This window comes from Hakea prostrata, chromosome 2 (assembly GCF_041222555.1).
Source record: "Hakea prostrata isolate BN-2017 chromosome 2, UWA_Hpros_2, whole genome shotgun sequence".
In the NCBI taxonomy this organism is placed as follows: Eukaryota; Viridiplantae; Streptophyta; class Magnoliopsida; order Proteales; family Proteaceae; genus Hakea; species Hakea prostrata.
In genome coordinates, this window is record NC_142601.1 from 49,597,013 (window position 1) to 49,617,999 (window position 20,987).

The 20,987-nt window shown below is 39.1% G+C and overlaps 1 protein-coding gene across 2 annotated transcripts in view; it reads left to right on the top strand.

Annotated features, from left to right (window-relative positions):
* Nucleotides 1–20,987, top strand: part of LOC149024655 (alpha/beta hydrolase family protein) — a 29,871-nt gene that overhangs the window by 7,706 nt on the left and 1,178 nt on the right. The window contains exons 3-7 of one of the 2 annotated variants that reach the window (XM_089144880.1): nucleotides 136–475; nucleotides 581–807; nucleotides 993–1,095; nucleotides 9,426–9,526; nucleotides 9,775–9,949. In XM_089144880.1, the coding sequence (XP_089001006.1) occupies nucleotides 136–475; nucleotides 581–807; nucleotides 993–1,095; nucleotides 9,426–9,526; nucleotides 9,775–9,949 (946 nt within the window). Of the gene's footprint in view, nucleotides 1–135; nucleotides 808–992; nucleotides 1,096–9,425; nucleotides 9,527–9,774; nucleotides 9,950–20,987 lie in introns of both variants that reach the window. The other variant, XM_089144879.1, reaches the window with a different exon arrangement.

Sequence of the window (20,987 nt, forward strand, 5' to 3'; positions counted from 1 at the left end):
AAAATTTTCAATCCAAAAAAAAAAAAAAATCGGCTGATTCAATTTTTATATTTAACTTAGCATCATCTGATCCTTGTCATTTCCAGCATTATTATTCTTCAAACATCTTTTGTAATGGGTGCTGACTGCTTGCAGTGTTCGTTTGCACGATACATGTCAAGTCAAGGATATGATACTTGGATTCTTGAAGTTCGAGGTGCTGGATTGAGCAGAAGAGCTGAAGAGTCCAACACAGTAGGGGATTCTTTCAGTAATGGTGCCATAACAGAGCAGATGGAACGTGTTGCCGGAGGCCTTATAAATGGTGCTGTTTCAACAGAGCAGCAGTCAATTCTTAGCACCAGTGCTTTGCCAGAATCTGAAACCTCAGCTGACAAAGGAAACAGGACAAGTTGGGATAAATCACAAGTGGTGACAGAGTTGACAGAAACATTTATGCGTTTGTCAGAGCGACTTTCTGGCTTTCTTAGCGAAGGTCAATCTAAGATTATGTCTGCTAAATTATTTGATCAAATATCAAAACTTTTGGAAGAGTATCAATTATCTGAACGCTTTAGTGAGGTCAGGGGAAAACTTTCAGGTTTATTAGAAGCAAGGGAGAACTCTGCTATCACTGGCCAAATTAGGGATTTGAGTCAAAGGCTTGTAAACATTATTGAAGAAGGACAACGATCTGTTTCACCACAATTGTTTGACTTGCGCGAGCGTTTCACTACTACCATAGAGGATTTCCAGAAACAACTTGATTTGATTGTGAAGTATGATTGGGACTTTGATAACTATCTGGAGGAGGATATTCCTGCTGTGGTGAGGTGACTTTCTCTGGCTTAAAGGATTTGAACTTGATAAAGTCATTTCAGTTTTTCATTTGATACCTCTTGATGTGAATCTCCTGTTTGCTCTGTAAACAGCGCGTATATTATATGAAAATTTTTTTCTTCTTAATACCATCTGTTGTGGGGAATGTAACAGTCCTGAGTTTGACAATGTAGATGGAATACATAAGGAGTCAAGGAAAGCCAAAGGATGGTAAGTTGCTTGCAATTGGACACTCTATGGGTGGCATCTTGCTGTATGCCGTGCTCTCACGTTGTGGTAGGTTGCTGACCTGTGTCCTATTTGTCTCAATAATATGTTTGTGCAGTGGTAATAAAGTAATCATCTTGTTGACCTTTAGAGTAGAAATTGTTTTCTGAGCTTTTCGTCTCACAGAGGTGAAGCCATTATCATGGCTATGTTGATTTGGCGCTTTTGTAGTTTGTCTGTCTGCCGATCAGTTGCTTTTCTTTTTCTTTCATTTTATCATTTGTATACTTCATTCATGATCCTTCTACTTGTGATGCTGACATAGGATAAGAACCCTACTATCTCATAAAAATAGAAAAATGGAAAAATAAATTAGAAAATGATTTTGAGGTAAGATGAAAGCCAAATAGGATCAGTAAGTAAGGTCATATCACCAATGTGGTTGCTTAGGGTTCAAATAGTTCAAGGGTAAAACTAAAAAAATTAGTTGTGGGGCTTATATGTTGAAGAAAGGTGAATGAACCATTATGAGGGAGGAACCGATCAAGAAAGATGGTATTGTGCCTAAAGTTTTATTTTGTTGCAGGAAAATTCTGCTTCTTGAGTCAAAGAACTGTCTCAATTATGAACTCAGGACTCTGTGGTAGGAGAAAGTGGGATAAGAATATCAGGTGATTTGTTAGGAAAAACATCAGTTAAATCATTTGGAGTAGAATAAAAGGGGGTGTCTTCGGATAAGGTAACATCAACTCACAAAATGACAATTTGAAATTGGGTCAGGACAATGGTACCCCTTCTGAGTACGAGAATATCCAGGAAAAACACATTTCAGTGCACGTGGAGATAAATTGTCGATTCCCGGCTTAAAGTAATGAAAAAAATACAGACATCCAAAAACACGGGGTGGAATGGGAAATGGGGTGCATTAGGGTGCAAAAGTTGAAAAGGGATTTTATGTCTGTCACAGAAGAAGGCATATGATTTATGAGAAAACAAGTTGTAAAAATAGCATTATACCAAAAATGTTTGGGAACCTTCAATTAAAACATAATAGAACGAGCAATATCCAACAAGTGTTGATTCTTACATTCAGCCACCCCATTTTATTGGGGGGGGGGGGGGGGGGGGTGTAAAGGCAACTTGTTTGATGTATCATCCCTTTTGACAAACAAAATTCAGAAATATCCTTTTGAACTTACTTGAGCATTATCAGACCAAGAAATTTTAATACCAGCATCAAACTGAGTTCTTATTTTATTCTAGATGTTCTTAAAAACTGAACAAATTGGTACTGATCTTTTACAAGTCAAACAGGAATAATCATCAACAAAGCTGACAAGATAACTAAGCCCTAATCTATTACGGACGTGAAAAGGACCCCAAATGTTAGAAAGGACTAAAGAAAATAAAGAGGTACTGCTACGTGTATTACTACTAACAAGAAAAGAAGACTGGTGATGTTTTCCCAATTCACACGCTTCACACTGGAGGTGAGAAGTAGACCAAAAACCAGGAACCATAGGTGGAGTTTTGCCATAGAGGGATCATCAAGTCGATAATGCCACTGGAGAGAAGTAGCAGTGGATGCAACAACAGCAGCAGAAGGTCCAGTGCCATTTAAGCAGTACAAGCCCAGTTACTCAAGCTCTCCACCAATCGTTGTCCGTGTCTGTAGATAACTAGATCCTGAAAGACACAATAAGAAGGAATGAAAGCAATAGAACAGTTAAAATTCTTGGTTAATTGACTAACAGAAAACAAACTTAAAGGAAGTTTGCGAGCAAATAGAACAGGGTAAAAGTCCATGTCGGTTGTGGGGAAGACCACTCCATGTCTGGCTACCTTGGTAGTAGAACCATCATTAGAAAAACAGGTGAAGAGTTAGTATGACTATTCAAGGATCAAACAAATCAGAGTTACCAATCGTATGGCAGGAAACACCAGAATCGATGATCCATGGTGTGGAAGTAGATTTGAGGAAAGCATAGTTACTTGAATGAGCCAAGATAGCAGTTGATGTGGAGGCAGTGGCAGCTTCAAGCTGCTGTAGATGTTTGAGAAGCATACTATAGTCATCACCAGAAATATTAGGTCCAGTGGAAGAAACTCCAGAAGTAGATGCTAGAGATTTATTGCCATGGTTAGGATCCCTATCGGTGTGAATAAGATCCAGCATTAGCTAATTCATGAGCCAATCCAGCTAACATGTGTCAATGTATGGTTAGGCTTTTCATAAAAGGTGCACTGGCGAGAGGGCTTGTCAAATTGCTTTCCATCAGTCCCTCGTCCACGGGAACCATGACTACATGCTGACCACAGCTTTTTGTGGTCCTTTAAAAGATCCTCTTCCTCTATCAGCTATAAAAAGCAGATTTTTCTTTGGTAGGGGCAGCAGCAGAATACTTGGATTGAATAGTGACAAGATGATTAAATCGAGAGAAGACCTCATTGAAGGACGGCACCTTCTCTCCAGTAAGTAACTGGCTTTTTCGCTGCCTTGGTTATTAGGATGCAAAACCGGCCAAAAATTTAGCCTCATGAAATTCTTCTCTGTTGTTTTAAATTTGTAATTGGTCAAGGTTAGCTGTCAAAGGCTGGTGATGGGAAACCCAATTTTAGGGTTAGGGTACCTAGGATGGTTTCCCTAAAATTAAGGTTTTGCCCAGCATATTCTTTTTTGAACCAACAAAATTACTATCAAATCTGGATAGGATGGATAATATTGTTACATATGGCAGGATAGACTAGGAGACCAAATTGGGACCTAAATAGGTAGGGTTTGGGAAAGAATTTGTTTAACAAAACTAAATGGGATGGTTTTGAGATATCCAGAATCAATATGGAATGTAACAAAGAGAGACAGGGTGTATCAAGGATTCCTAGGAAGCCTGCAGTTGATTATGGAGAAGTTTAGGGATGATTTTTGGGATGCCTATGGGTTGTAGGATTTTGGTAACAGAGAGTGTAGGGATTGTTAGGGAAATCTTAGGGTTTCAACAAATCAAAATAGAAGTGAATTTGATAATAGATCTTGGGCAATCTTTCTTGGATCTTTCCCTTTGTTTCTTTTCTTCTTTTCTTTCTTTTTTCTGTTCTTTTCTGTTCTCAGACTTGCCACAAGTCAGTAGAGAAGAAAGAGCTGGCCTAAAGGGTTAGAAAAGGGGAGGGGGTGTCGTAGGGTAGGGGAGAGGGGAGGAGGGGTTGGGCAGTGTTGCCGGGGTAGGGGAGGGTTTTAGGGTGTCCTAGGGGCTGGGAAGGTGCTGCCAATGGTGCCGCAGCAAGGGGAGTGAAATTTTAGGGTTGCTCAGAACAGGGGAGGGGTAGTGAGGGTTATGGATGGGCTTCGGAGGAGAGAGAGGGGGCTGGGGAGGCTTGCTAACTTACTTGGGTGCTGAATTAGAAGAAGGAAGATTGCTGAACTTGCTGGAATTGCAGGACTGGGCTGATGAAGATAAGAAATCTCCAGATAACTGCAAGGCCCCCATCAGAAGAACCCTGCCGCACCTTCTTGGCTCAATTCTTTAAATAAATGTTTTAATTCAAACTTGAGAAAATTACAAAGAAAGAACATGTGTTTTATAGTCTACTAAAAGACTCCATCCTAAGTGGGCTTCCTTTATAGATTAGGATCCCCTTACAATTAATCTCAACCATCAAAATTAAGACTTAAAGATCTGATGGAATTTCCTTGAAAATGGATTCCCTCTAAGACTTAAATGAACTCTTCTTGTAAATAAAGACTTGCAAAGTCTATCTTTAAAGAAGACTCCTAAGGATTCAAAAACTTATCTTTAACTCAAGCTAGACTTCTAACCAACCAAGACTCTTCTGAAAATTAAAGTTTGCAATTAATCAGGGCTGGGATGGACCAAACTACCCCTCTTGGAGGGCTCGGCCAGCCCTAGGTGAGCCACTTTGGAGGGGCCTTGGGGCCCACTATGGGGTATTGGATAGGAGGTGGATTCTAGTTCACATTAGGCTGGTATATTTGTAATTTCTCAAGATGCCCTTTATAAGTACTGAAACAATCACTAAGTGATTTGTCCCCTTGTGAAAACTGAAATATTTTTCTTTAGAGCTCATAAGCGCAGAAGATGTGTTTGGTCTGTGAATAACTTTCATAAAGATCATCCCATACACCTTTAGCTAATGTGTGAAACATTACATTAGCCACAATGTTAGGTTTAACACTGTTCCACAACTGGATCTTAACAATCGAATTTCCGCGCATCCAGTTATCATGGGAAGCAACAGATGTGGGATCCTTGAGGTCAGGTTTGGGGAGGGTCTTCTTTTATATATATGATCTTTTCCCTTTGCATGAATATGGGCTTCAACAGTCTGGGCCTATTGGTAATTAGACACACCATTGAGTTCAATAGATGTAACTTGTACATTCAGCATATCAGTAGAAATTCAAACAGCCAAGCTAGGTGCACAGCAGCAACAGTTGAGGAATAAGCTTCAAATAACTAAAGTAGATTGAGTCAGAGTAATGGCACCTGAGAAGCAAAATTCTGAGTGAAAAAGGACCCTCAACAGTGGAGTTGTCTTCCATAGAAGAGCATACTTGTTGACAGAAATCAGAATAGGCTTTGAGATCTTCCATCAAGTAGTAGATCGTAGTGCAGTATAAGTCTTAAAACAGCAGTCAGATTTCAGTGTCGCAGGCAAAGTACATGTCCTGACCTTGAAGCCATTCATAGGGTAGAATCAGGCCGCCTTAAAGAAACACTGCTCTACATTATTCTGTGGTTGGTTCTCAATTAAACACAGAGTGCAGCAAAGGCTGGATTGCCAAGAGGAAACCTAGAAAACTCTCAAAACTGCTTTTCCAACACCAGGTCGGACTCTTACTGTTCTGATACCATGTTACGCAGAAGTAATTAAAAAAAAAAAAAAAAAAATTGAGAAATAGAAGGAAAATGGTGAGAACAAGAAAGAGGGAAGAATGGAGAAGTGAGAAGAGAGGGTGCCATAGAAGTTGCAGCCCTCCCCCTCACATAGAGAATAAATAGCCATTCCACAATCTTCAGTTTAGGAAACTTTTCCTAAAATAAATGTAAGAATTTTGACCAATATAAGACTGAGTCTAAACTGCGAAACCTAGACTGACCCAGTAAAAACATAATTGTAAAGGGCAAACTAAAATTTACTTCATTACCTAACACTGTTTAATTTGATCTCCATTGAAGAAGCTTCAAGTATGCTGAAAATTCTGCAAGTTCTATAGTTAATTTAAGCATTCTGGTAGCTGTTCTTCAACAACTCAGTTAGTCTATTCTGAAATTCTGCAGTTCTTCTAGTTCTCTAATATCCCTGACCCTAATTCTCCCTTTTTTTCTATTATCGTTTTCAGAAACCATAGTTCACCAGAATCGCTCCGCATTTCAAATCACCATCATTTACATTGAAATTCAACCCAAAGCCCCCATATGTCTGTTATCATCCCCTTTATTCTATTTTAGCCATCACTCCACTCTAGAATAAAAAACCGCTAGTTTCTATTGTTGTAATACTTTCCACTTCTTTGCATTAAACATCATAAATTTTCCGTATTTGAACCACACATGTTACAACACAAGCCCCTAACTTGATCCAAGTTGCATTCCTACCGTTGAACCCTAGAATTTCACCTTACTGGTTTTTTATGGGAAGGCCTAATTTCAGATCTCCCAAATCAACCATCCTATTTAACTCCAGTTCAATCGATCACTTCCATGCTCTCCTAACAAAATTATTCAAGTTTGTTTGTACTCTGACCGTATGAAGCCCTAGAATTTATTTCACTTCAATACCCAGGAAGAAAACCTTAATTTATCTGAACTACATAGTCAGCATTCAAATCATATGTGCAATACCCAATTGATTGTAGGATTTGTGTGATCCTAATCCTACCATCAAACCCTGGCTTTGACCTAGCCCAACCTACAAGTGGATTCCACAACCTATTTTGCCTACCCAGCTTACTAGTTTGTCCCAGATCCTGGAAATTGGATGAATACTTGGTCTCCTTCCAGTCTTGGATCACATCATTATCCTTCCTGCTTGTGACAGCCTTTTCATTAAGCTATATGGTGATCACATCACTATTATTATTGTTTATGTTATGTTGTCCTTATTGGGAGCGACACAACCGAAAGAGAAAAGTTGAAATCATACTTGAGCCGGGAATTTGAGGTCAGAGATTTGGGACAGTTGTAGTACTTATGCAGAATCAAAGTTGCTCGGTCTTCTAATGCTGTCTCTCTCATGGGAATTACACTTTAGATCTTCTATTGGAAATGCTTGGGTGTCCCCTTGTTGATACTCCTCCAGTCCTCTTGAGACCATGGTGGGAGATCTCGCTCTCGCCACTCCAAAATAGCGAGATCTCGACCGAGATGGCGAGATCTACCAAAATTTTGGCGTAATCTCGGTGGGTTTTAGGGCCCCGGTTGGGCTGAAATTTGGTATTTAGCCTATTTAAGGCCTTTTGAACACATTGGTGGCCTTAAATTTGTGAGAAAATAACCCTAAGTATGTCTTCTAAGTTGACCCTATGTGTAAAATCAAAGTGCTATGAAATGCAAGGTTAGACAACATGTAATGTAGAGAATCAAGTAATTCATGTTATCAACTATAAAGTATCAAATACATTACACATCAAACTATCAAAGAACTTAAATGTCTTCAAAAATTTTACAACCATAAGAAGTTTTAGACTTTTAGTAAGTCATAAATCATAATCCATAAGTTCACAATCACAAGAGTATGTGAGTAATAAGATTACAAGACTACAAGACAGCAAGAGTATCACTCAGCATTTTGCATCAACTGATTCTAAACGATGGCCACATATGACTCCCAAGTCAACTCATCACTGTAGTACATATCGGTTTAAATATCACATTAAATTGGTTTCCATGAAAGTGTAGATTAAAGCTTGTGGGTCAACATATATTTACATTAGACTTACACAACCATTTTAGAACATTCTATTTGAAAAAAATTCAAATTTGGGGGAAAATCTTACCTTTGTTGAAAATCTAGTTGAAATAAGCTTGAATGATGATAATTTGATGTTGTAGATGTCTTAAAGATGTTTAGAAGTTGAATCCCCAACAAATTCCGGCCAAAAATCAAGTTTCTGGCAAGTTTTTATGGTTGCAGCGAGAGAGAGGCGAGATCTCGGCGAGATATGGCGAGATCTCCCATCTCGCAGATCTCACCTCTCCTCTCGTCTCGCTATCTCAAAATAGCGAGATATCTCGCCGAGATCTCGGCGGATCTCAAGATCTCCCACCATGCTTGAGACAAACCCGCATTTGAAGAGCACACTTGAGATTATAAATGCCTTGTGGGGAGATAGAAAGGTCCTTCTATAATCGACCAGATGTCTCTCATATTGTGACTTTGATGAGTTGGTATTTTACATGATCCATGCTCCACTCTTTTAGTTTTTGTTGTACGTTGATTTTGCAGTAGTCAAAGTCAGCCCTAGGAAAAATGGTTCTTATCCCTCCTCGCAGCCACCTATAAGCAGAGGCATCATAGTTCAGACGAGCAGGCTCTCCAGAGGACTTCAGATATACATCTGGCTATTGTTTTTCCTTTGGTGGAGAAAATCTTGTGACTTGACATAGGAAGAAACATGCTGTGATTGCTAGTTCCAGCTTTGAAGCTGTGTTTTATACCATGGCACATGGTACCATGAGCTGTTATGGAAAAGACCTTTATTTTAGCTCCAATTTTCCCACAATGCTGTAAGATGATAGGACAAAAACAGAACAAAAGCATGTGCTAATAGACCTTCATTTCATCAAGGAGAAGCTTGACCAAGGTCCTTTTTTTTTTAATTTTTTTATTCTTATATGTTCTGTATACCATTTGTTCAATCTAGTGATTAGTTGGCTGATGTTTTCACCTAAGGACTTAGAAGTAAGGTTTTTCATTCTATTTTGTCAAGCTGGGCATGTGTGACATCTATGCCCCTACTTGAGGTGGAGTGCTATAATGTGAATTCTATGGTTTTGGGGAATATTTGTAATTTTATAGTGTTTTGGTGTTCTACTTGTAAAACCTCTTTCTCTTATAAAAATAACATGGCTGTTCTCTATTGAGATTTAAGTCATTAGTTTCCCAAACTCTCTTTCATCGGGATTGCAATCTAACATTCAACTTGCTAAGAGCTAAGAACCTTTTTCAAGGCGTATGTTTTGCCAATCTTTATGTATTCCATTTTTAAAGTGTCGGACAGCTTTTCCGTATACTGTCTTGTCTTGATTGTTGGGTAAATTGTGGTGAAATGAGTTTTGGGTCCACTTCGTTTATTTTTTGGCTTGTATGTTATTATTGTTTGATTTTGTGTTTGAATTTCACTATAAACTATATAATGTAATGTGCATTCATCGTATAAGGTTTCGAAGTTAGAGATTCTGGATTGGCTGCAGTTGTTACGTTGGCATCATCACTCGATTACACTACTTCAAATTCATCACTAAAGTTGCTATTACCCCTTGTAAGTTTTAATGAAACATCAGATTCTAGATCCTTGCTCCTTTTCATTCATAGTTGCAAGGTGTCACCTAGGTGTCCAGGCATCCTTTGCTGGAAGGATACCTTCGTATCCTAGATGTGGCAACAACCATGTACCTTGGATCATCATGACGCTGTGACAACTTTGCTTTCATTCAAATGTGACAACTTTACACCTGTAAACCGAATGAGATTTGACTGGAGAATGATGGTAGTTAACTTGTCCTGTAGGCAGATCCTGCACAAGCTCTTAGTGTTCCTGTTGTTCCCTTGGGGGCATTATTATCTGCTGCTTACCCACTCTCACGTCGCCCTCCTTATGTCTTGTCGTGGCTTGATCCTCTGATTTCAGCAGAAGACATGATGCATCCTGAGCTATATGAAAAGCTTGTGCTGAACAACTTTTGTAAGCTTATTCATCCTTTTTCTCCATTCATTATTTCTGTGATATGTGCACTTTAGTGTTACTGTTGACTGTTGAGAGGTAAATTCAGAATATAATCTGACATCTGCAACATGAATTAAGGGCATGCAATCAAGTTTTTATTTATTTATTTATTTTTTAATATAGTTTTGGTATTGAATATAGTATTGGAAGGTTCTAAGAGACGTGTTGTATCATATAGGAGATAAGTATTGTTTGCTATAGATGTGCATGGAAATGGTCAATATACACTTGGAAATACATTTTTGAAGCAAAAGCAATATGATAATTGTTATGTTTTGACCCGAATTCTTGTACCTAATTCGGAATATGGACCCGCACTGACATATTTTAGTGGACTACCTGAATGACCCGTTTGCGGAGATCTGTGGTGGAAGCGGAGGTATGGTACGACTTGGGTGGGGTCGACCTGTTTACCCGATAGGAGTCATATATATATATGGATCTTATGTTCGCCTACCACATTATTAAGAGATTTGAGATTTTCGATTAGGGTTTGGGTGAGAGTTCTTGTAACGCCATTCTTGGCGATTGGTCGTGAGATCTCCTTCTATTCTTCTTCTATATGGTGGAGAACTCTTCTTCTTTGCCCGTGGACGTAGTATACCATATTAGTGTGTGAACCACGTTAAATGTGTTTTCGTTTTTGTTTCTTTTTTGATTCGTTATTTTGTGGTGTTTGTTATGACAATAATCAATGCATAGGATTTATCATGCATAAATAATATAAGTGGAGAACAACACTCGAGTGAGATTAAAATAAATAAATTAAAAAAAACCCTTCATTAATTTGAGTGCACATCCTTGCCAATAATCTTATTTGATTCATCAGCTTACGTAGTTTTATCTAATCTATTGATTTATAGCACAAAGTTGGATTTAAAACCATGATTTAAATACGAAGATTAAGTTTTTTGGTAAAATCTCCTTTGGTATCTGATCTAAAAATTATAATCTTAGTCTGATAGTCCCATAGGTTTTGATACTCATATGGGACTTTAATGACCATATCAACATGTATGGGTTGGTACGAATCATGTTGGAATGTATCTGTCTGTATTCCCTGATACAATCCAATACCAAGACACCATTTTCCTTTGAAAAAGAATAAATGTATTGGTATGGGTACGACACCATTCTTGGCATTGTAGTAAGCATATACAGCTAATGTATATTGATCAAATGTAGGCTTAGATAGTAACAGTTCTATCTGAATTTGTTGTACACGAATGTTAACATGTTATAATACAACTTGCTAGTTTATAGTTTTAGAGGGCCTTGGAGCAATGGTTGGGGTTGTATTATTGCAGCCAATTGCTTGTGGGTCCAAAACTTGAAAACAGCCGATTCTGCAAAGCAGCGTGTAAGGCTGCGTATGTTTGTTCCTCCCAGATGCACGGCAGTAGTGGAAGCCTCATGCACTGAGTACGTCTTTTTTAACATATAGTTCTATTTATATCAAAGTTGTTAGAGATCTAAAAGGGCTGGGGCAGGGAGGCAAGAAGGTCCATAGATGGATAGTGTGGGAGATATGCTTCTCTTTTATTTTATTTTTTTCCTGGGGGGAGGGGGGGGGGTTGAATAATGGGAGGTATGTTGATCAATTCCCCCACCATGTATAAGACCAATTCCATTTTCTTTGTCCATGAGTTCCTGTTCTTCAAACAGATTTGACTCTTTCAAACTGTTCCCTAGACCTTTTGTTAACAAATGGACTAAATAATGCAATGCATATGGAGCTATGCCCCACTTAACAGTTCTGCATTGCCCAAAGTGCCAAACAAGTGTGATGCAATCTGGGGTTTGAAAACCTGCTGAGATGGCTTACAGACCTCCCCAAACTTACAATAGCCAATAGGATGTTAATGTGAATTGCACTCCTCTTTCAGAGTTTGTAAGGGGGAAAGGCATAGCTGTAAGTAATCAGAATACTAAGGACGCTAGCTGATCTACAAGCTCCATTGCCTTGATTCTGTTAGGAGCGAAGTAGTTTGATTGCTAATTGTGCTACCACACTTTACCTACTCTAAAGTATGGGCTAGCCGGTGGTTTTGATCCTGGCATGCCATCAATCAGCAATTCCTTCTTTGCTAAAGGCCTGGATTCCTTGCTCCCATGCCTTTCTTGGTTGGAACAACCCAAATGGCAATTTCAGACAAACCTTTCCGAGTTCTGGAGAATGAAGCAGCACTACAGGGCTTAAATAAAGTGTTTCTTATGAGTACGTCCTTCAGCTCACTTGAGCAGTTTTGCCAACTAGTTGGGTTGGATAAGAAGGGAATTAGGATTTTGGGTCATATTCATAACCCAATTGGGCTTCTTTTCTTAGTAATTAGTGTTGGATTGGGTTGTATATTTATTGGGCCTTTGATCCCATGGCTTTATTTTCTAATATGCATTGAACTGGTTCAATTCTGGTTCAAATTAAGTTAGATTCGGTTCGGTTTATCTAGAGGTCATGTAATCACTCAAGTTGTCACATGACTTAGTAATCAGAATGTAATTATGATCCCTACACCCCAACACTGCAACACATAAGGCTGGAGATAGTGTTTTGTTCTATTACAATTCAGATTTCTTTTGTAATCACGATTATTTCCTAGGGCTGTCGAGCCACTACCACCCGCCCACCCACAGAAGAAAAAAAAAAAAAAAAAACCCTCCATCATGAAAGAGCAAAGGTAGACTTTAAATAAGTTCTGCTCTTGCAAACTGCTGCTGTTGTCTTCTTCTCCATACTTGAGAAATTTCTTACCTAGTGTCAGAGTCTTAAGCTGGTGGTGGGATTGGTTGCAACAAATGCCTCCTTGTTGGTAAAAATCTTTGGAGTTCTCAATTTAGCTTCCCCTTCAACTCGGTTGAATTTCGACCTTCTCCATCAAGATTTTCTTCAAGTTTCAGTCTTAAGAAAGCTCCTGCCGCTGAAGACGGCATCTCCACGACAGAATCTGCTGGAAGACGCAAGGCGTTCTTTTGTCAATTTTCAGCCTAGCCAAATCCAACAATGAGATCACCTCCATATTTGGACCACATCACCATCTCCATCATTCTTGCATTTGATCCAAGTTTCATCCACAGCAGATCCCCAAAACCGTAGATCCAACCCCATCCTTGAAATTTAAAATTTCCTAAGAAGCCAGATTTCATACCTGGATCCTGCCAATTCTGACCAGAACTGTCCAAAATTAGGACCATATACATCCCAGACCAAAGCCTAAAGCCATCCAAGTTATAGCTCCATCCCACCATTACGGTCTTGATTGTTGATAATCCCATCTCCTACCCCAAAAACCCCAGTCCCCACAATCCTATCATTTCAAGATTCCTAGTTCTAGCCGTTAGAATTGTTTGAAAGTTGAAACTATCCATGTTTACCCCATTCAATTCACCCCCCCAAATCTCTAATCAAACAGACCATCTAATTTCCTATTTGAGAAACTAATTATGCTCTTCACAACTATAATCATGTCCCAACTGTTTACAGCTGTACCTAGAAATCATTAAAGTTGAATTTGAAAGCTTTCACGAGGCTGTTTACCATGGGTTGAGGCATTGGTATTACCTCACCTGTATAAAATAATATGTATCTATGTTGTAGGTCTCGATCCTGTCAAGGTTTTAGTAACTAGTATTGGTCATACCAATCCCAGCCGGTCAAGTTTGCCCTTTTTTGTTAACTGAAATTAAGTTATTCTTATTTGTATTTTTATCCTCTTTCATGGCTATCCACTAATCCCCATCTAAAACCCTAACCATCCATCAAGAATGTTGAAGTTATGGTTTGAGATCTCACAAGGTCTTGCTGTTTTGAGATGGTGAGTGGAGATCTCATGTGAGATCTCCTTGTAGTAAATCTTCACCAAGATCTCAGTTGAATCGAGATCTCGGTTTGGACGGAGATCTTGGTCCACTTAGCCACTTTAAATGTCATCTCTCAAGCGAGACAGGTTTAGATTTCTCTCGCCTCCCACCTCGCCAAGACCTTCCAAACCTTCATTTTTGCCTATATTTTGTTGGATTGGTACTGGATCTTTATCTGCAACAAGGTTTAGCACATCTACATCAAGAAAGGGAGATCAAATGAGGCCATTTGAAGATTTTTTTTCAACCATGGCCACAACAGGTATTCATGGGCCCAAGCCCAAATTGCCAAGGAAATCCCGAGGCCCAAAATCATATAAGGCCTCTACAGGCCCGTGTGTGTCGGGGGGAAGGTCTTTGGCAACCAAATGTGAAGCATGGGCCACACCCAACACTTCTATTAGGAACTTATGATTTATATTCAACTTATGATGGTTGTATTATGTACTCTCAAGAGTCGAGAATGTGATATTCATATGGATGGAATCCTATTGCTATTTAAGTTATTTAATGTATCTTATCACTTGCTTTTCATTTACATGTCCTAATGGTTCTATATTTCATGTTTTATAACATTGCATGCTCATTCCTACAATATTTTAGTTTCAAACTTAGGATCGAGTTAAAACTCATACTTAGGTTGTCTTCTCATAAGTCTAAAGGCTACCAGTGTGTTTAGAAGGCCTAAAATAGGCTAAATACCAACTTTGAGCCTAACTTGACCCTTTAAAACCCTAAAGATGGGTGCTCAAGTTCACTCAAATTGGCCGAGAAAAAAATACCAGATCTCTCTTATTTTAGGGGGTGAGATGGGTGTCAGAGTGAGATCCTTTTTTTTTTTTTGGTGGGATGAATAAGTAAATTCACTAACCAAACAAGAGAAAAGGAAAGGAAGAAGTCAAAGTGAAACAGGCTCGATAAAACAAGTGCAAAACACAAGCACAAGTGCCTTACAATTAGACCATAAAGTACAACCACAAGCAAAATGGACCAAGAAGGTAGAAGACCCAGCTAGACCGACTTGGTCTCCTGATCGGTCAATGACATGAAAAGCCTTCATTGCAACAATGTGCTGGACATGCAACAGGGACCGACGTGGCAGCACCACTGACGCTAGGGTTGGTAGCATCACAAGATTGATGTGAAGAATTATGAAACCGAATTTGAGTTTGAACTTGAATCGGAGAATTCAACAATGATGGCCCTTATGGCTTTCCCCCGATGCTAGAGAGGCCATCAAAGGCTGGAACACTCGACGATCTGAAGCTAAACCCTGAAGCAGAAAAAAGTGGGGGGGGGGGGGGGGGGGGGGGAGAAAGAGAGGAAGAGCAAAAGAAAGGGGAGAGGGTGAGAGAAGAAGAAACAGAGGGAGGAGATGAATCTGGATTTGAGATCAAACCTGATTGGAGAGAACAACAATGATGACCCTCACGGCTTCCTCCAACGCCTGAGAAGCCATCAAGGACTAAAAGTCTCGACGATGACGCTGAACCCAGAAACAGAAAGGGGAGAGAGAGAGGAGAGATTGAGGGAGCAGATGAGTCCAGATCAGGGATCGAAACTGAATCAGAGAGATCAGCAGCAAAGGCCCTCATGGCTTTCCCCAAATGCCAGAGAGACCTTTGAAGACAGGGACCCTCGACAACCTTAATAGAACCCTGAAATGGCCTCAAATATTTTTCTTAGGAAGAGGAGATGAGAAGCAGAGAGAAGATGAGAACAAGGGCCAAGAAAAGAGAGAGAGAGAGAGAGAGAGAGAGAGAGAGAGAGAGAGAGAGAGAGAGAGAGAGAGAGAGAGAGAGAGAGAGAGAGGTGCAAGTGCGGCCCTGACCCGCCCTGAGCCCAAATAGGGCTTGGGCTAAAGATTTTGGCCCTAAGGGCGGGTTAGGGCCAAAATATGCTAGCCCTGAACTAGGGCCAAGGGCGGGCATGGGATTACTCCCTGGCCCGCCCAACCCATCCCGGCCCGTCCCTGATTTTGGCCCTAATCTTAGCCCCTGATTCTGGCCCTGATTTTGGCCCTAATCTTGGCCCTAATCTTGGCGATTGGCCTTAATTCTGACCCTGATCTTGGCCCTGATCCTAGCCTTGATCTTGGCCCTGATATTGGCCCTAATCTTGGCCTTGATCTAGGCCCATGATTTTGGCCCTGATTTGAGTCTGGACCCTCCACCCATGTGGAGAGGAATTAATTATAATCCACATGGGTGAATATTTGACACTTGTCAAATTTTAAAAACATGATCATGTTTTGTAAAAAAATAAATAAAAATAAATTATATGTTCATTACCAATGTAGTAAGCATCCACCTAATTTTGGCCCGATCCTGACCCTAATTTTGGCTCTAGTCTTAATGTTAATTTGACCTTGATCATGTATTAGATTCACATTAACATTGATATAACTATAAGTCTCGACTTTGACCTTTAGTCATTTTGATAATATCAGACTATGCGTTCACTTTTTATATTATTTTTAAGATAATTTTTATTTTTCGAATTGAGTCATTTTTAGTTCCAAAAAATCATTATCTTTTTTTGGACTAAGGCGAGATAATATATTATAAATAATAAAAGCTAGTATATAGAGAATTTATATCTAACAAATCTACACCCCAACTTCTCATCATGAATATTGACATCTTTCTTTTGCCTCCAATGTGATATTTCAGAGAAAAAAAAAAAAAAACTTATTAAGGACGTATAGCTATGTTTGTAACTAAAATATAATTTTCTTTAACTACGAAAAAAATATCAATACTAAATTATCGTTGATTTACTTGTTAACAAAGTTTTGAATATGATTTTTTTTATTGAATGAGGATATCAATGGGAGGGGTTTTCAATTTCCATCACCAAAATAATGGGAGAGGTTTTCAATTTCCATCATCAAAGCAATGAGAGACTTTCAGAGATCAATATAGAATTATGGAGTATGAATTTATTTATGTTTAAAGCAACACTATCAACTTATTGACTATTTTATCATTTTGTATGAGCTTGAATCATCTTATATTTCTATGAATTTTATTTTTAGTAATACTTATGATACTTTTATTTGTTATTATTAATACATTTTTTTTAATGAATTTACATTTTTTATTTTAGGTCCAATAATATGACCAATTAAGGCTAGGGCCAAGATAGGGTCAATCAGGGCCAAACCATCCCGACCTGGCCCAATTAGGGCCAATTAGGGCAGGAATGGGCTTGGCTCTTTAGGGCTTAGGGCCAAGGACAATAATCCTTGGCCCTAAACTAGGGTCAGGACGGGAATGGGCTCAGATTAGAACATATAGGGTTGGGCTTGGGATTGCAAAAGCCCGACCCAGCCCGGCCCAGTTGCAGCCCTAGAGAGGAGATGAGGAAAATCAGAAAGAGATAGGCGGAGAGACACAGAGGCCATTGCACCATAAACTCAACCACCCATAACTGTACCTTGAGATCAAAAGGATGACTCCCTGATCAACTTTGGGCTTACTCAACCCATGTACCTCCAAATGTTTTGGCCTTTTGTTTTACTAAGGCTACATCAGATTTATTGTAAGAGGATAAATTTGGAAGAGTAAAATGGTTAAGGAAGAAAGGTGATGTTATTAAAACCCCATCACCACCCATAACTGTACCTTGCTGGTTCTGCCCAAATGTTTTGGCCTTTTGTTTTACTAAGGCTACATCAGATTTATTGTAAGAGGATAAATTTGGAAGAGTAAAATGGTTAAGGAAGAAAGGTGATGTTATTTAAAACCCCATCACCACTTCATCTCCTATCTCACAACATTCAACCAATATGGACAAGCAGCCTTGAACTGAATGAGATAATTCTCTCAGAGGACCTCAATTCAAAATGAAATTTCCAAAAGTAGATTTGCAGCAATGAACCCCTTGAATATGATCAACTGCAGGACCTAAGGGAAAGGAAGTAAATAATTTTTAGTTCTGCAGCTTGGTTTGGTGGAAGAACTCAGATCTGAATCTGTTTGCTTTTTTATTGCTCACAGTTTAGCTGGAAGTGGGGGATGAAACCTAGGTTTTAGATTGCTCTGGGAAGATGATCTAACATTCAAAATCTCAGTCCCAACTAGTTGGATATCAGAGAGTTGAACTCTAATCTCAGGTTCTACCCAGAAAAAAAAAATTTCCTCAGGGCTGCCAGTACCATTATACAGCACAGGGAGTGGAAGAAGAAAAAGAGAGTAGAAGAATACAAGATACGGTGGATATCAGGTAGTTTTTTCTTTAAAAGGGGGGGGGGGGTTGGAGGGGAGAGGAAAAGAGAGGTCACGTGACCTTGCGGCTGTGCCACATAGAAAACATCAAACAAATCCATAATTCTAATAGAAAAAACTGTCTTAATTATCACTGGGTAGTGGGTACACATAAATAATAAAAGAAAAATAAAATGAAATAGTACTCTTACCTTAAATTCTAAGGGGCATTTCTGTTTCAATCTCAAGGGGTGATTTCTATTTCTAAAGTTTTATAGTTTGATTTTTGGACCTTGTTGATGAAATAGAAATCAAGTGGAATAGAAATTCTGAAGTAGCAATGCTTCAGATTGTTTTAGTTCATTTTATTTCACTCTTGCTTTCCAATGAAAATGATCAATTAGATCGGTGACGCAGTAATTTCATGTTGAAGATATTAGACTATGTTCTCCTGTTGGTCTCACCACCTGTGTCACCATTGTGAACAATCTGAAAATTGGCCACCCCCCACAGCGATGATGAAAAAGGGAACACGGGTGGATGCCAACTTCTTTTTCGGACATGGGCCCCAGAACTGGACAGACCTAGACAAATCCCAAAAATTTCAAACTGCTCCTACCTCCATAACCAAAAGCAGGTCTAGATATAGTCCATGGCGCCATGGAATCCTCTTATGGTGCTATGGGGATTTTCACAAGGCCATGGTTTATAACCAATATGGCTTGCCACTTCACCATAGTAGCATGTGACCAACATAAAGGTCTCTCCAGATGTCTATCTACTATTTGCTACAACACTAAGTATATTCCAATGGTCCCTAATATGGAGCTCCCACTTTTTTTCCCCTTCCCCTTTTCAGCCTTTGGCTAACCCTGTTGAAGTTCTCTGAGTTTTTTGACCAAGAATCCTTCAATCCCGAACCCCTTTTTGGCCCATCTGGGCTCGCCCCATTCCATCATTCAATTGCGGTCATTATGCCATTTTGGGATTGAGCAACTCTCATCAAAGCCTGGATATGTTGTTAACCTGCCTGATTTTCCAAAAGTCCAAGTCATAAGTGCAGTTGTTATTTTGTCCAAAGGTTGAGCCCTTTCTTGTCAAAGCCTTGTGACGCCATTACTGTACCTAATTTTCTTGAAGTTTGGATCCCAGTAGCACTCATTATTCTGTCCAAGGGTTGAGCCTAGTTTCATCAAAGCCTCTTGACACCATTACTCTGCCGGACTTCCCTAAAGTGCAGGTCCGTTTATAGCCATTACTCTGTCCAACAAGACAGAAAGAAAGGTGACCATCCATCTTCACCTAAGCCAGAGGACCCTCGACGACCTGCTTTAATCCTTGTTAGTTTGTAGGTATATGTTTTGTAGTCATTTCATTTATCAAAATGTAATTTATTAAACCACTTTGTATCCATCCATGTTGGTTTAGGACATATCAAGAGAGAGTATACTATTTCTTACATCTATTTGGAAGACAGCAATGTTGAGCGAGACTAAAGGCTAATACCTTCCCATACTTGTAACCTGTCTACTTATTCAAATCTTTGGACCAGACTAAATGGAATCTTGCAGGCCTGCCTCTTTCGAGGATCAGGCTACCATGATGGATCGTAGTAATCCTAGGTGCTGACTTCAAAGCATGACCCCACCCCCTTAGGGCCTGTTTGGTTACTTGAGTCTGTAGATTTCAAAAATTTAGAGATTTCAAATCTACAGACTTCAAATCTCTAGAGTCATGGTTCGTAAAATTAATTGTTTGGTTAGTTTGAATTTTTGGAATGAAATTTCTAGATTTAACCTAAAAAAATATTTATTGAATTATGGTTCAAATCTTTAACGCTTTGATAGTATGGGTGAAATCTCTGGATTTCACCTCATACCCATAAATCTACAGATTCACGTTTTTAGTGTAAAAATGTGAATCTCTAGATTTCATGAATCTAGGGATTCACACAACCAAACAGGTAAAAATCTCCCATTTGTGAATCCAGAGATTTGAAATCTCTGGATTCGCTTAACCAAACAGGCCCTTAAGTCATCAACAGAAACTGTATAGAGAACAAAAGACTGACGGGCATCTAGAAAACCCTTGAGGTCATCCCTCCCTTCACAAAGGAAGTAAATTCTCACACTGGCAACTTTCTGGGGATGGTCAAACTTTTATATACTAGACTAGATGTTACCCATAAATTAAAGAAGAGTGGAAGATTCTGAGATCAGTATTTAGGTTAGCAACATATACCACCTTCAAATTAGCCTAATGAAGATAGGCCTGAGTATTGTAGGAGCTAAAATTGAACAGGTTTATAGGAACAATATTGACAGATCTTAACAGAGACAGGAATAAGAGAACTACTACCCAGGCTTCCCATCAAGAAGTGTTCACTGGGTTCACCACCAGTCACATCTTCATTCTCACAAGGAAGAAGCACTCCGCGCAGAGAAACACAAGAAGTTTCTTTTTTCTAAGCATCAAGATCATGGCTAACCATGGGTCTTTTAAAAAAAAATAAAAATAAACACTATCGAACTAGGGTTTGAATCTGGACATGAATCTCCCTAGCTACTTTTTCTTTTCTGAAGTCTTAAGCCAGATTTGGAATGATTTCTATTTTAAATTCGAATTGATTTCATGAAGTAATCAACAAATAGGTTTCAAGAATAATAAATATGTTAGACTGGTTCTCTAGAATTCTTTAGAAGAAAGCGTTGGAGGTGGTGGCAAGGTTGGGAAGGATAGTGGTTGGCATGGTGTTAGTGGCAGTGCTGGTGTGACCATTAGGAGGGTTTAACACGAAATTACTGCTTTAAATTAACCACATGCTTGCTAAAGTGCAATAAGAACTAATTTTAATTTCAAAATGAAGTAGCCATTTCAAGATTTGTACTCCATTTGATTTATGTAAGGTGCAAGTGATCATAGGCAAGGTT